This window comes from Ursus maritimus, unplaced genomic scaffold, assembly GCF_017311325.1.
Source record: "Ursus maritimus isolate PB19 unplaced genomic scaffold, ASM1731132v1 scaffold_9, whole genome shotgun sequence".
Classification (NCBI taxonomy): Eukaryota; Metazoa; Chordata; class Mammalia; order Carnivora; family Ursidae; genus Ursus; species Ursus maritimus.
In genome coordinates, this window is record NW_024427107.1 from 60,370,001 (window position 1) to 60,384,668 (window position 14,668).

Genomic DNA, 14,668 nt, shown 5'->3' on the forward strand with positions numbered 1-14,668 from the left:
AAAGCTACTCCCTCCTAATCCTATCCAAATGCCTAAACTCTACCCCTTAATGTAATTCCCTCATTTTTGTGAGATCCTCATTATCAATGATTTGTCAATACAGAGAAAATCCAAACTGAGGAAAATTTGGCACCATATTACATGGAGGCATAGTAACTCTAAAGTACAGTTTGGCAGTTTCTTATAAAGTTAAAACACATTTACTATAGGAGTCAAAAACTTCTTTCCTACCTCTTTATACAAGAGAAACTCATGTTCACACAAAAACTATTTATAGTAGTTATTCACATTTACCAAAAACAGGAAACAACCCAAATGTACTTCAACTGGTGAATGGATAAACAGTGGTATGTCCATTCAGTGGATACTACTCAATAACGAAAAGGACTGAGTGGATACATACAACAACATGGGTGAACCCCAAGTGTATTACACTAAGTGAAAGAAGCCACACTTGAATGGTAACATAGTATATCATTCATATGACACTCTGAAAAAGGCAGGAGTGCAAGGACCAAACTCAGTAGTGGTTGTCAGGCTGTGGGTGAAGGGTAACTACAAAGAGACACAAGGAAACATTTCGGGGTGTAGGTATTAAATTTGAGGGTAGTGGTGATTATAAGACTGAATATATTATATTTGTCAAAACTCAAAGAACTACAGAAGGTGCATTTTATGGTATGTAAATGACCTAAATAACTCAAATTTTAAATTTCTTAACCTACTAATATAGAACAAAGAGAACACAGGAAATAGGGACTCAAGTTTCAAAACCATGAAATAGTTTAAATATTTTATCTCAGGAGAAACTGAAGGTTTTTTAACCTATTTAACCAATTTAGATTATGACTGTAAATGTGTGTTAATTCTTAGATAAAAAGAATCTTTTTGTTATGTAACTTCTACAAGACTTATATCAGGACAAAACATTTTTCATTTTACATTTGACTCTTTATAGCCTATTTATATAGAGCTCCCCTTTTTCCCCAAAAAAAATACATTAGGGCATCAATTTTCACCAAAGACTTCCTAATCCTTAGATGATCCTAATGTTGATCTTTGGTGCCTATCAAGCCACCATCTTAGGTTGACTATGATCTTCTTTAATGGTCTGGCCTAACTCAGCCATATCTTCTCTGGAAAACTAATGGAATTATACAGCTCTGACCTAATGTCAATTTCATAGAGTGCCTGAAATTTCTCTTTTGCAAGATCTGAAATTTTGCTTTGCAATCAATTTACATACTGTATGGCTGGGGAATTATTAGACCATTAGACAGCCCCATCAATAAAATAGCAGGTATTAAGTGGCAAGTAAATTTTGGGTGGGTTGGGGGAGTGATCATTTAAGTGATGGGCCTTTAGTGAATATACCCCTGTTACAACTTTTACTTCCCTCTTCTGCCTCATAACTGCAGGGAATCAGATAATCAAATAATACATGAAAAGTGAAGATGCCTCATATTTTACCAATCACATTTCCTTGTCTTACCCCAACTCTGAGCACCTACATTCCTTCCCTGAGCACCTACTACTACACCAGACACTACATCAAGAGGCCATAAAAATGGCTCAGATGCTTTCTTAGGTATGGCAGGAAGGAGATGTCATTGCCATCATGTTGCCTAACATTTACTAAGTGTTTATCGAGCAACTACCAGAATCGGCCCTCTAATTTAATGCTATGTGCCTATGAGGTCACTACTATTAATATTCTCATTTGCTAAATAAGTAAAGAAGTGTCAGAGCTGTTCAGTGAGTTACCCAGGCCCACACAGCAGGTCCTCGGCAGAGCTGGGGTTCACACCCGGTCTAGCTGCAGAGCTGATACACTGAAGGACAGCTACAGCCCTCACAGTGAGACACAAGTAGGCCTGAGCACGTTCTGGTCCTAACTCTCCAGGTGAACTATAGCTGTGGTTTCACACCCCGTGATCAGTCCACAAACATCTGTCAAATCACTGAAGACTCGGGAGTTTCCAAGTGGACAGAATACCACCAAACACAGCAGCCAGGGCAGCCGAGGAGCAAAGAGCTGAACTTGGCAGCTGGCTCCTCCCAGCCTCAGTGCCCTTGGAAAAAGTCTGAAGGCAGTGAGGCGGCCGCCCCTGTCACCCAACAGCTGCCACCCCTTCGTGCTCTTCACTCGGGGAGGCAAGCTGTGCCTGCAGCTTCTTGCACCCACACTTTAGAAAAACCAGACTAAATATAGCCAAGTTTGCTCTCATGAGCCAGCTCAGAGCTGGTAGTGCTGCTAGATTCCACTTCAGAAAATTGGGGAGAAATCAGCTTGATTTACAAGAGAGCAGCTTTCGTTGCTTGCTCCTGTGGTTTCAAAAGGACTGTATGCAAGATCCAACTGGGCTGTGGGGAATGCTGAAGGTTTGGCCAAGCAGATAATAGAGCCCACAGGAAAAGGAATGTACCAGACATGACTTAGTAGCATCCTCATTCACTTTCCTGCCCATAAAGGGCTAAACAACCACAACACCAGGACTTTGGGGGTAAAAATCCATTAGGTAAAACATACTCTACATACACCACGGTTTTATGCCCTTTCCACCATTCCCCACCCATCAATATCCTGGTCCAAAGCTCATGTGAATGCTACTCCCTTGGTTAGCCTATCCCATCCAGCTCAGAACTAAATGCTCCATTTGTTCTCAGACCTCCCACGTTATGTTGCTTGTACTTTTACTTAGCACTTATATCATTCCATCTAATCTGCCTCTTGGTCTCCTTCAGCAAAGTGATGATGGGGAGGTACAGAACGGGCTAAGCTCCCTTCCTTATTAGACTCCACCACCAAATCTAGTAGAGTTCCCTGCACACAGGCTGTGCTCTATTGCCTATGAACAGAAAATGCAAAACTTGTATGAACGCCAGTAAAAGAGTTTGCAATTCCCTGCCCTTCTCCTAATTAAATGCACAACATGTGACACTCCCTGGAGTTCAAGCAGCAGCTTCAAATCCCGGGCTGCCCCTCCCGTAGGTCATCACAGCATCTACCGTGACTCAGCATACCAGAACACGGTTACAGCTGCAAAGTTCTACGCAATCTCCCCTTAGAAGCACCAGCCCTTGTTTCTTCTGGCTTAAGAGTACATACGGCAAGACAGAAGAAAGAAAGGGCTGGACCAGGCAATACAAGAGGAGGATTAAACTGAAGCCCTGTCTGAACTGGCTGAGAGGTCCCTAAGAAGTGATGGGAGTGGCAGGAATGACTGCCCCAGCAAGCATGGAGGCAGGATTTGAGGCCCTGCTTCTCACACTGGACAGGGATTTTCGATGATGGGTTTCTAGTCACCACACTCAGGTCTTAAAGTGATTCACAGAAGCTGCCGGTACAGGAAACTCAAATCGTATGTGCTAGAGAACAAAATTAAGTTTAGGGGGGGGAAAAGAGGGGGGGGAAGACCTCTTGGTGATAAGTGAAGTGGAAGAGCAGGGGGCAGCAGCTAGTTAAACAATAACATAATGCACAGACAAGGTCGCGTTAGGGCAACTGGACTACACTCCCACTGCTTCTATGGCTCCTACTCTATAGGTGAACATAGGTGGGAGTTCTCTCAGGGGTCTAAGGGGCTACTGGAGGAATCAGGAGCATCCATAATCTACCCATGAATTGTCTTGTCATTCATTCAACAAGCTTCATGAAGGGTCTACCACAGGCCTGGCCTAAGAAACAGTGGCTACCCGCACACAGCACCACCAAGTGGAAGAGGTGATTACACACAATGTTCTCAAGAATGGAATGTACTTAGAAGAATGTCGGTGGGCTAGCTCTGAGAGCCCTCCTTGCTTCAGGCTTCATATGAGGGGAAATCCGTGAGGACACTTCCAGTCTCTCTCCATTCTCTCATGGGTAATTAAATTCAGAAGAGGCAACAACTACTGACATGCAAGTCTAGGAAAGGGAACAAAGCACAAGTGTCTCCGGCCTCTCTCCTTCCCTTGGAGTCTCACCTGCCTGCTGCAGGAGCCCATGTTCTCCCTGATCCCCAGGCTGTTAGAGAGGCAGCAACTCCTAGCAGGGGCAAGTGCTAGGCTTGGGTCCAATATCAGCAAGTCTACCTTATCATCCAACCCAAAGCCAAACAAACAAAAACAAAAACCCATGGAGTCTTGTAATAAAGAGGACACTTTTATCTCCCATAATGAGTCTCTGTGACTCAGTTCTGAATTCAAGTGGAGTAGAGAGCCTTCACTGACAACTCCTTCCCTTTGCTAGGCGTCATTTGCCTTTTCCCCCAGTTCTATTATGTATCCTTACAATACCTTGGTGATGGGCAGTTTTTTTTCTCTTTTACAGGAGAAACACCATAAAACCTGAGCCTTGAATGACTTTGAGGCCATTTGATAGTCAATGTGTTCATTTAGGATGCAAAGTTCAGATTCGTTAACACAGATACGTCATAGAGCATACTGCCTTCCATTTGAAATCTTCAGGGCGGGGGAGTGCTGAATGTTGGAAATCATTTTTATGCCACATGAGAGAGACTGGTCTATTAGATCTGGAATAAAAACACTTTGCACAAATGTTTCTCCACTCCACTTTGCTTATGCAGCTCTGAGGATGAAGAAGGGAAGGAAATGGGAACAAGGAGTAGGGCATTTATACTCCATTCATGAAACAATTACTGCAGTCCTTTAAGTGCCAAGCACCAATCTTGGAATACAGAGATGAATACAACTGTCCCTGATGAGTTCACTTTTTTTTCCCCTCTTCCTCTATAATGATGCAATCCATTTCTGTTAAATATCACCTCATGGGCACAATCATCTACACAGTCTGTCCGTGGAGAATGGATTACTTTGTGGTTTCTGCATGCTACCTCCTCTCTAGTGGCCCTAATTTTTCCAGCTATTTGGGGTAATTTAGTAAAATACAATGTTTTTAAAAGGCAATGGATGTAAACGTAATCCCAACCTGAATGCAGACCATGTGCTCTACGGCTGAAAAGCACAACTCTAAGTGCCCAGCTGCCCATCAATGTGAGGCATGGGTCTCCACTATGCTAGGGAATAGAAGCAAGATACTGTAACTAAATTCAGAGAAGAAAACATAACTCAGGCTAGCCATAAAACAAAGTGCACCTCTTTCTCATCTTAGACTCAAGGCTACAGGTTCAGCAACATGAATGAGCTCCCTGTTTGTTCTTAACACTTTTACTACTCTTAACACTTTACACTTAACACAAGGTCAAGCTTACTTAAACAGGTTAAACATGATTTAAAAAAAAACCTTCTAATTTGCTACTAATTAGGCTTGTATGAATAACTGAAAATTCAGGATACAAAACATGCCAAAGAGTAAAGTTTTTTTTTTTTTCTTTAACTTTTGTTGAGAAGGATGGGAGTAAAAACATTTACTGAGGATCTATGTTCTAAGCACCGCCCATAAGCCCTCTCCTTTATTACATCCTCCCAACTTTCCTGGGAAGTAAACAGTACTGTGCCCTTTTCCCCAGATGTAGAAACTAAAGTTCAGACAAGATTGGGCACGTTCAGGGCAGTATGGCCGTAGACGGAAACTAAAGTTCAGATGTTAAGTAACACGTACCCGATTTCCTATTCCAGGCCAAATTCCTTCTCCGAATCAGTGTTTCTTAATGAACTTAGGGACACTGGCTGTTACTTGGTTTTGGGTTGTGAACTTTGTGTGGGATGGCCATGCACTGAGGGACATACAGCGTCCTTGGCCCACGGACAAAAAAATACCAGTAGCAGCCCCAATATATTCTAATCACACACTTGGAGGACTGTTACCCCTCGGATGAGAACCACTGCTCTAAAAGATTCTTCGAGCATCAGGACAAAAGACTGAAGAGAGGGGCACTTCCTTTAAAAGTCTCCCCTACCTTCAAATCTCTCAGAAGTCCCTTATTTTATGGCACTTGGGCTCCTAAGAAAGCCCCGTGCACACTTACAGAGTCAATTACAAAAGTGCGCACGAATTTATTTCCCATACATTCCGTAAGCATTTACTGAGAACCTACTATGGGTCAGGTACCGTGCTATGGGCTGGGAATATAAAGTCAAAAACTACAAGGTCCCGACCCTGAAGGGGTTACAATCTAATAGTGTAGTGAGAGATTAAGTACTGAAACGTTACAATAGGTGTAAGCACAGGTACAGGGAAGCTTAGTGCAGAAGGCACCTCCCACAGACCAGGGCAGAGAGCAGGGAAGGCAGAGGAACAAAGGATTGAGACAGATTCCCAGAGGAAGTGAAGATTTCCCTGAGCCTTTTGAAAGATCAGGTGAGAGTAGCCAAGAAGCACCCTAGGCTGAGCAAACTGCCTTTGCAAAAACAGAGCTAGGGAATCCTCTTTGCAGCCAAAGTTCAAATGACTTCCTTCAGTCCTCAAGTTGAGACCTCATTATGATTCAAACTCAGGATCTCCTGTTTACTAGACAAGCACTTGAACCAAAAAATCTCTAGAAAATAAGCCCCTGCAGTCTACGTGTACTTCATTCCAAATCTCTTGTTTTTGTAAGGTCTGCCTTTGCTGGTATAATAACCCATCAGACAAGAAATATGACTAATTTTATACTTCTTACAGTGAACAGGAAATTGTTTTCAAATACACCGCGGACTGGCAAACCAGTGGGAGTGTCCCTCAATTGGGAACACAGAAAAGTGCAGAGAAGAAGAGGATAATCAAGGTCATCTGAAGGGTGAGGCAGAAGGGGTGCCAGCAGGTCAACCTAACCTTGGCCTGAAGCTCAGGATGAGCTTTATCTTTCTGCCTTCATCTGAAGTCTTGTTTCACTTACCATCAACTGTAACGATGCAGAAAGCCAGATTCTCACATTATTACATTTGCACAATAGAGAAAACTTAGAAACATCTTTGGCTATTTTTTTTTTCCAAAGCCATGTATGTTATAAATGTAATATAAAAACCAAAGATGTGAATATAATATAGATAACTAAAAGCAGCCAGATGGGGCGCTCTGAACCTCAGCCCAAAGGGAGTAGTTTTTTGAGTTAAGGTACTGAGCAGAAGAACTGGGTTGTTGCTACTTCAGATGGTTAAGTAATTATAATGAGAGCACAAGTCAGAGTAGTTCAGTTGCTCTCTCCTGGGGCAGGGAGGGGAGAGGGAAGCAAGCCCTGTGGTTCCCTCTTGCCTCCAGCCTACAAGGAACAGGCTCATTTCCCCTTGGCAAGGAGCCAGATGCACTGGTAGGCATGCCCTCTTTTTCCTACCCAGTTCCCCTCTTACTCCAGCCACGCTCAGGAGCCATAACTCTGCGGGGAACTGTAGCCTCTCCTTCAGTCCCATGATTATTACATTTTATCATTCAGGCACAGTTTGACCTCTAATTTGACACCGCAAACACATCTGGTCCACATATTTTTCCCTATAAACTACCCTCCAGAAAAAAAAAAAAAAAGTCTGTGTTCCAAGGGAAGAGAATCTGAAACGAAAACTCGGGATCCCTCACAAAACTCCTGCCCCTGCTTTCAAACAGGAGGTTCAGAGGAGACAGTATTGTAGAGCCAAAACTGCAAAGCCAGAGGCCAAAATTATACTAGAAAAGAGGAAGGTGGTCTTCGAAGAAAAGGATTCACCCACGTGGAAGAGACTGGTTGTTCTTTTTTATTCCTGGCTGATTCCACTTCTTTTCTGTAAACTTTGCTAACCCCGGGTTGGTCATATAAACAGAGACAGGTGTAGGGACACCTCCACCTCCTGAGTACATCTGCTGCCACTGCTGCCCGGTGCGCACGATAGGGGCCCTGGACCCAATCGAAGACCATGCTTCCCGATGACGCACCTGGCCAGGGTCCTCTCCCACGTGTGGGGGGCAAAACGAGCATCTCCAGCCCCGTGGCCACCCAGCCCGCCCCGGTGAAAGGGGACAGCGAAAGGGGCACCTCGGGGCTGAGATCTCATGCCGGTCTCTCCGGCTTTCCCCCCATTTCCAGTACACCGTGTCGCATTAGGGGTACTCTTCGCCTCCAACCCCAAAGTCCTGCGCACCTACATGTCTTTCCAAAGCAACTGAAGAAAGCGCCTACTGGCCTTCCATGGCTCAGGTGAGTGCCAAGAGGTGTAGGAGGAAAGGGCCCGCTCGCCACCACCCTCTTTCCTCTCCTCCCCACGTTCCCCAAGATTCATCAGGGATGTGTGTATTGGGGTGCGCGGGTTAAGAGGGAGCTTAAAATGCCCAAGCGTCCCTTACCTTCCACAGCCATTCTCTCAGAGCTTCCCTAACGCATGCATAATTTTCTCGGCCGAGATACTCCTCCTGCCCCGCGCGCTCCCCCCTCCTCGCGCTTTCGCCTAAATATTCTGCGCTCATCTGCTCTAGGACCAACCTGCCGCGGTCACGCAAAGCGAGGCTGCCGGCTCCGGCTCCGCGCAGGGCAGCCTGGGAAGTGTAGTTCCCTTACTTCTCTCCGATCGGAGAGGGCACCCCGAATCCTCCTCGGGGGACGGCCCCGCCTCCACACCCGGACCGCAACTCTGGTTGCAGCCGGACCAGGCGGAATAATCTCTCCCGGGGGGGAGGGGGGGTCTGGTGGGTGGAGCCGGCGACCCCTGGACGTGGCCGGGACTACATTTCCCAAGATGCTCTGCGCCTGGGTTTCGTTCGGCGCTGAGTAGCGACCCGGGATTGAGCTCTTCGTTGACAATTGGAAGTGGTAAGCACCTGGCAGGGGTCGGGCGGAGGGCTAGAGGCGGCGGGGTCTGTGGTGGGATCTTCTGGGCTTGTTCGCCGGCCTGTTTGGGTAACCATTTAGTGAGGAGAGCAGAGCCACCAGTTGGGCCAGAAAACCGCTGTACAGGGAGCCGTTGAAAGTTGTTCTTCTGAGCCCTGGGATTCTCGGGGTTCTGGAGAATCCCGCCAGGTGATACAGCTGGTCGTCTGATCCTCCAGGTGGTGCAGGTGGATAAACACTTAACATGAGATGGGGGATGGCTTAAAAATCGCGAACAGGCATCATCCTTAAGGGGTTATTAGGAACCAAATCTAGGAACCAGGAACCCACCTGAGGATGTCTGATGATGGAAGGCTGTCTTGCTTCCCAACTAGGAGGCTTTCAGCCTGCTTGGCCTGGAAGCCTACTAGCGGTCTGTGATAGGGCCTAAAAATTCGTGTTCTTTCCACTTCTGACCCTGTGTCCTGACTCCATGCGTTGAGGGTGCTGTAAGCAGATGGGAGAAAGAATCACGTGGAGGGCGATAGAATTCCAGAGCTGGTAAATACTGATAAAAATGAAGTTCCCAAACCTTTTTTTTTTTTTCCCCTTGCACGTGGAAATGCAGATATAGTTATGGCTAGTAGAGAGGTAAGGGAATGGTCTTGGGGAAACAATTTGACTCAGGACTGTAGTAAGTCTTTTAAACGCCTTCAGCTTGGAAATTTGAATGGTGCCACTTCCAGTCAGCATCCAGCTCTTCTACCCCCTTGCCTCTGTGTGTGTGTGTGTGTGTGTGTGTGTGTGTGTGTGTATTTCTAAAACCTACTCTGGAAAATAAGGAAGTACAAAGATTCAGTCCTTCCCATAAAGACTTCTCAAATTTCTTTGTCTTGGTCATAAAAAAATTTTTTTAAATAATTTTGTTTCTGATGTGTACGTGCAGCACTGTTTTTCTGGTCACTAAGTATTGCCTAGTCCTACTATTAGGTAATACGGCTGTGTGTGGTACTTGTAAAAATACCTGTGTGTAACTATTAAATGCCATTGGTGATACTTTGTGTGTTCATAGAGCTGTGTGCAAATCAAACCCAAGGCTTCCATCCTTGGTATGGTAGCCAGAGACCTGTTCAGTGAGACACAATGGGTATTTGCCATGGTTAAAATCATTTTTCCAACCTAATTCGTAACCACGCATTTCAAAATCTGGAAGGAACTGAAATCCGGGTGCTTTCTCTCCACTCTCGTGTCTTTTCTTAGATAGAACGTTTGTAAAAGAAAGCTATGGGACCGGCAGTATCGATGGTTCTCGACCTTGTCAGTGCACTAGCCGTTTATAAACACACATTCTTAAACCTCATCTTAATCTCACAGAATCTGGATTTCTGAGTGTTTGGATAGGGACACCTAAGTTTTAAAAACCCACAGGTGATTCTCATGTGCAATGGCAATGAAAACCATTGGTCTGTTTTCAAACTTTTAAGGATCTGGGGTGATACTAAAATGTAAAAGTCACTGAAATCCATTTTTAATTTAAAAACATTATTTCAGCTCAAATCTTTAAGATCTTTCCCAATTGATGTGCATTCTAGTTTGAGTTTCATTCTTAGTATAAGTAAATAAGATTTGAAGGAAATATTAGTTTAACCATAAGAAATAGCCAATATTGAATTTTCTTAAAACCTGGAAATAGAGCAGTATCACGTGGCTTAACCTAATAAAGGATAAGCAGAAGTTAAGCTGGGGCTTTCAATTCTGGCTGATCACCTGTGGGGATAGGATGAAACAGTTCTCACTAGAATGGCCAAAAGGAAAAGACAGAAAATACCAACTCTTGGCAAGACTGTGGAGCAGTATGGACTCATGAATACTGCTGGTGTTGTGCAAATTGATTCAACCACACTTTGGAAGACCATTTGGCATATTAAGCTATGCTTATCCTGTGACCCAGCAGTTCCCTTGTAAGTGTATAGCAGGCGGATATGCATACACATCTCCAAAAGACATATTCAGGAATGTTCATGGCTACATTATTTGTAAGATCTACAAACTGGAAGCAGCCCAAATGTTCATCAACAATAGATTAATGAATTGTGGTATAAACCAACCATCCCATATTGCAGTGGTTAGCAAACTATGGCCTATGGGCCAAAGATGGCCTACTGCCTCTCTCTGTCTTGTTCATGAACTAAATATGGTTTTTAGATGTTTACATGGTTGGGGAATAAAAGAATATGTTATGACGTGAAAATTCTATAAAAGCACCTACATATTACCTTCAGTTTTGCCTTTTGGCCTGGAACACCCAAAATATTTCCTGTCTGTCCCTTACAGAGAAAAGTTTTACCAAATCCTACTATAAAGTAATGAAAATGAATGAATGAACAACTGCATACAACAACACAGATAAACCGTATACATTAGGTATCTATTGATGGTAACAAATCACCCCAAAATTGAGGCTTAAATGAACACCCATTTACTATCTCAACTTCTGTGGGACAGAGATTTGGGCACAGCTTAGCTGGGATTTCTCCTTCATGGTCTTTTACAGGCTGCAGTCAAGATGTTGACAGTCATCTAAAGTCTCAACTTGGAAAAGATAAGCTTCAAAGTTCGCGTGGTAGTTGGCAGAATTCACCTCCTCACTGGCTGTTGGACAGAGGGCCTCAGTTCTTTGCTGGCTATTGGCCAGACACCATCCTTAGTACTTTGCCACAAGAACCTCTCCAACATGGCACCCTGCTTCATCAAAGCACACACGCTAAGAAGGCTAAATAGAGTTTGCTAGCAAGATGGAAGTCACAACCTTTTGTTACCTAATCATAGAAGTGCCATCCCTTCAATGTTGTCATATTCTATTAGTTAGATGCAAGTTACTCAAGGGGAGGTCATGACTATCAGGAGGTTGGATCGTTGTACTTCCTACCACAACACACAGGCAGAATGTTGAACAAAAAAGCCAGACAAAAAGAAGTACATATTGTGTGATTCCATTTATATAAAATTCAAAAACCAGGCAAGATGAATCTATGGCATTAGAAGTCAGGATAGGGGTCCCCCTAAGTGTATGAAGAGGGGAATATAAGAGCAAGGAGTGATTAGTAACTGGAAGGAAACCCCATGAGGGCATCTGGGATGCTCGGATATTGTGATTCTTGAGCTGCATGCTGTTTGCACATATGTATATTGTTTGTGAAAATGTATTGAGCCATATGCATCTGATTGGTGGAAGCGTGTGTTTGTGTGTGTGTGTGAGAGAGAGATACTCCAATAAAAATTTTTAAAAAGTAATGTATGCTTAGATTCAATTAAACATGATATATGACCCATTTATCAGCCACTCTTTGATTATCTATGCCTTCTCTTTCTTTGCCACAGTAAAGTGACAGTTGATAGTTGATTCCATTCCATTTAACAAGTATGCTTTGAAGACCTACCAAGTGCCAAGCACTTATCTAGATGATTGTAATATAGGGTAGGCTGAATTTCTAGAAATGACCCTCAAGATTCCCTACCAGAATCCCCTGAACCTGTGAATGTAATGAGTCATTCCTCCTGTGGTTGTGTTATGTTAAAAGGCACGGTTGACCTTAAAAATGGGAGACTATCCAGGTGGGCCCAATATAATCAATCAAGAAATAATTTTCTCCTACTGGTAGTGAAAGGGGAGGGCAGAAGAGGAGTTCAAAGAGATTCTAGGCATGAAGAAGACTCAACACACAGGTTACTCCTTTGAAGAGAGAGGCATGTGAGTAGGGATACAGGTGGCCCCTGGCAGTCAGCCAGCAAGGAAAAGGGGGCCTCAGTCCTAGAGCTATAAGGAACTGGATTCTACTAACAACTTGAATGAGCTTGGAAATGGATTCTTCCCCAGAGACTTCAGCTAAGCGTTCAACCCACATGACACCTTGATTTAGGTCTTGTAAAACCTGAAGAGAGAACACAAGTAAGCCCACACATTCCTCTGAGCTACAGAACTGTGAGTTAGTAAATCAATATTGTTTTAAGCTGCTAAATTTGCTCATTTTCTATTTGTTAATTTGTTTAGTTTGTTATGCAGTGATAGAAACAAATACAGGATGTATTAGCCAAATAACAGACAACGGTTCTGGACCTATGTTTGTGGGTGAGGACAGTTAAAAAATAATGATTTTTAATGCTAACAAAGTAGATCAGAATATCTGGAGATATCTGGAGGTAGGACTCCCACCTCTAGCGTTTTTTTTTTTTTCTCTTTTCAAGTTTTTCCAGTACTTCAAGAGATTCTAATCAGAAGTTTCTATTGAGCAATCTTATTAAACGGATAGAGACCAAAATGCCTGGGTGAGAAGAGATTTTTGGCATTCCTCTCTGCTACATGTTCTATTAACCTGTCACTGAGCCTTGTCATGGCTTCTTGCAACATACTCCCTCTGCTACCCTGCCAGAGGACTCAGACCTGGGTTTCATTGAAGTAATGCGAGTGCTTCCACTGGCTCCATGAGGACAGGGTTGGACTCTGGCTTTGCTCACCTTTGATATTTGGGCCACTACTACTGTTTGCCATGTAATAAGTACGTAATACATATATCACGTGTTTATAAATGATGACTCATTGAAGGAGCACATGACTAAACTACCCAGTCATGATTAGGTCTGCATTCTTTCCAATGAAACTTCAAGTTAATATTTTGTTTTTGTTTGTTTTAATGTTCCATGCTGTTAGAGGTAGATATTTCTACACCTAGAATCAATTAAAAAATGACTCAGAGACAAGTTAATCTGAGCCTTCTCATTTCACAGTTGGGGCAGAGAAAAGGCATGCCCAGGTCACAGCATGGCAGAACAATGTCTAGAACCCAGGTCCAGGCCAAGGCTTTTTTTAGGGGGTTGAGGGTGGTGGGATGGGAAGGTTTCTGTTGCTCCAGGCTTGCCTTAGTTTGGTGGCTTAGCTTTAAGTGGAAGAGACTGGGGCAGCTGTACTTGCTTCAGATACGTGGATAGGTTGGGGGTAGCTCTACCTTGGGTCGAAGGGGCAGTGGCTGCGGGAGGGACAGCCATTCTCATGGTGATGGGAGAGGAATAAGAGGGCAAAAGGAAGCATGTGAGACTTTTTTTTAAAGATTTATTTTTATTTTAGACAGCACTCTTGCATAGGAGGGGTGGGGGGAAGGCAGAGAGGGAGAGGGAGAGAGAGAATCGCAGACTCCCCACTGAGCAGGGAGCCTGATGTGGGACCTGATCTCACCACCCTGAGATCATGACCTGAGTCAAAATCAAGAATCAGCCATTTAACCCACTGAGCCACCCAGGCACCCCAGCATGCAACACTTTAAGGCCTGGCTGGGAGTTGGGGCGTGTTCACTTCTTCCCCTTTGTCATTTTTCAATGTAAGTCACATGGCCAATCTAATAGTCAAGGCATGAGGAAATACACTATGCCCATGGAGAAGCCATGGCGAGGATGTGTACAGGGAAGGATGAAAAATTGGGTTAATTACTCAATCTCCACCATGGCTGTGTATTAATCTCCTATGGTTGCCATAGCAAGGTGCCACCAGCTGAGTGGTTTGAAACAACAGAAATTTATCCTTTCACATCCTGGAGGCTGGAAGTCTGACATCAAAGTGTTGGCAAGGCCATACTTCCTCTGAAGTCTGTAGGAAAGAGTCCCCTCTTGCTTCTTCCTGGTTTCTAGTGGTTGCTGGCAGTCTTCAGGGTTCTTTGCTGTATTGCTCTCTCACTCTGATCTTGGCCTTCATCATCATGTGGTCTTGTTCCTCATGCGATGTCTCAGATTTTCAATCTCTTTTCCTTATAAGAGCACCAGTCATTAGATTCAGGGCTCGCCCTAACCCAGTATTACTTCACCTTAATTGGAAATTTCCAGATAAGGTCACATTCATAAATATGTAGGGTTAGGAATCCTACACATTTATTTTAGGGTCACAACTCAGCCCACAAAGACCAGAATCCTGTACCATCTTTTGTAAACTAGAGCAGTTTTTCCTAAAATCTGGGTCCTGGACCCAC

The 14,668-nt window shown here is 44.0% G+C and overlaps 1 protein-coding gene and 1 long non-coding RNA gene across 6 annotated transcripts in view; one reads left to right on the forward strand and one right to left on the reverse strand.

Annotated features, from left to right (window-relative positions):
* Positions 1-8,353, reverse strand: part of SAMD12 (sterile alpha motif domain containing 12) — a 372,276-nt gene extending 363,923 nt beyond the window's left edge. For 2 of the 4 annotated variants that reach the window (XM_008689282.2, XM_040626172.1), the window contains exon 1: positions 8,195-8,340. In XM_008689282.2, coding sequence (XP_008687504.1) covers positions 8,195-8,207 — 13 coding nt within the window. In that variant the 5' untranslated portion in view covers positions 8,208-8,340. Of the gene's footprint in view, positions 1-8,194 lie in introns of all 4 variants that reach the window. The other 2 variants (XM_040626174.1, XM_040626173.1) reach the window with 2 other exon arrangements.
* Positions 8,354-8,578: 225 nt separating this feature from the next.
* Positions 8,579-14,668, forward strand: part of LOC103661585 — a 129,910-nt gene continuing 123,820 nt past the window's right edge. For both annotated transcript variants that reach the window (XR_005833756.1, XR_568185.2), the window contains exon 1: positions 8,579-8,657. This is a non-coding gene — a long non-coding RNA (uncharacterized LOC103661585). The remainder of the gene's footprint in view (positions 8,658-14,668) is intronic.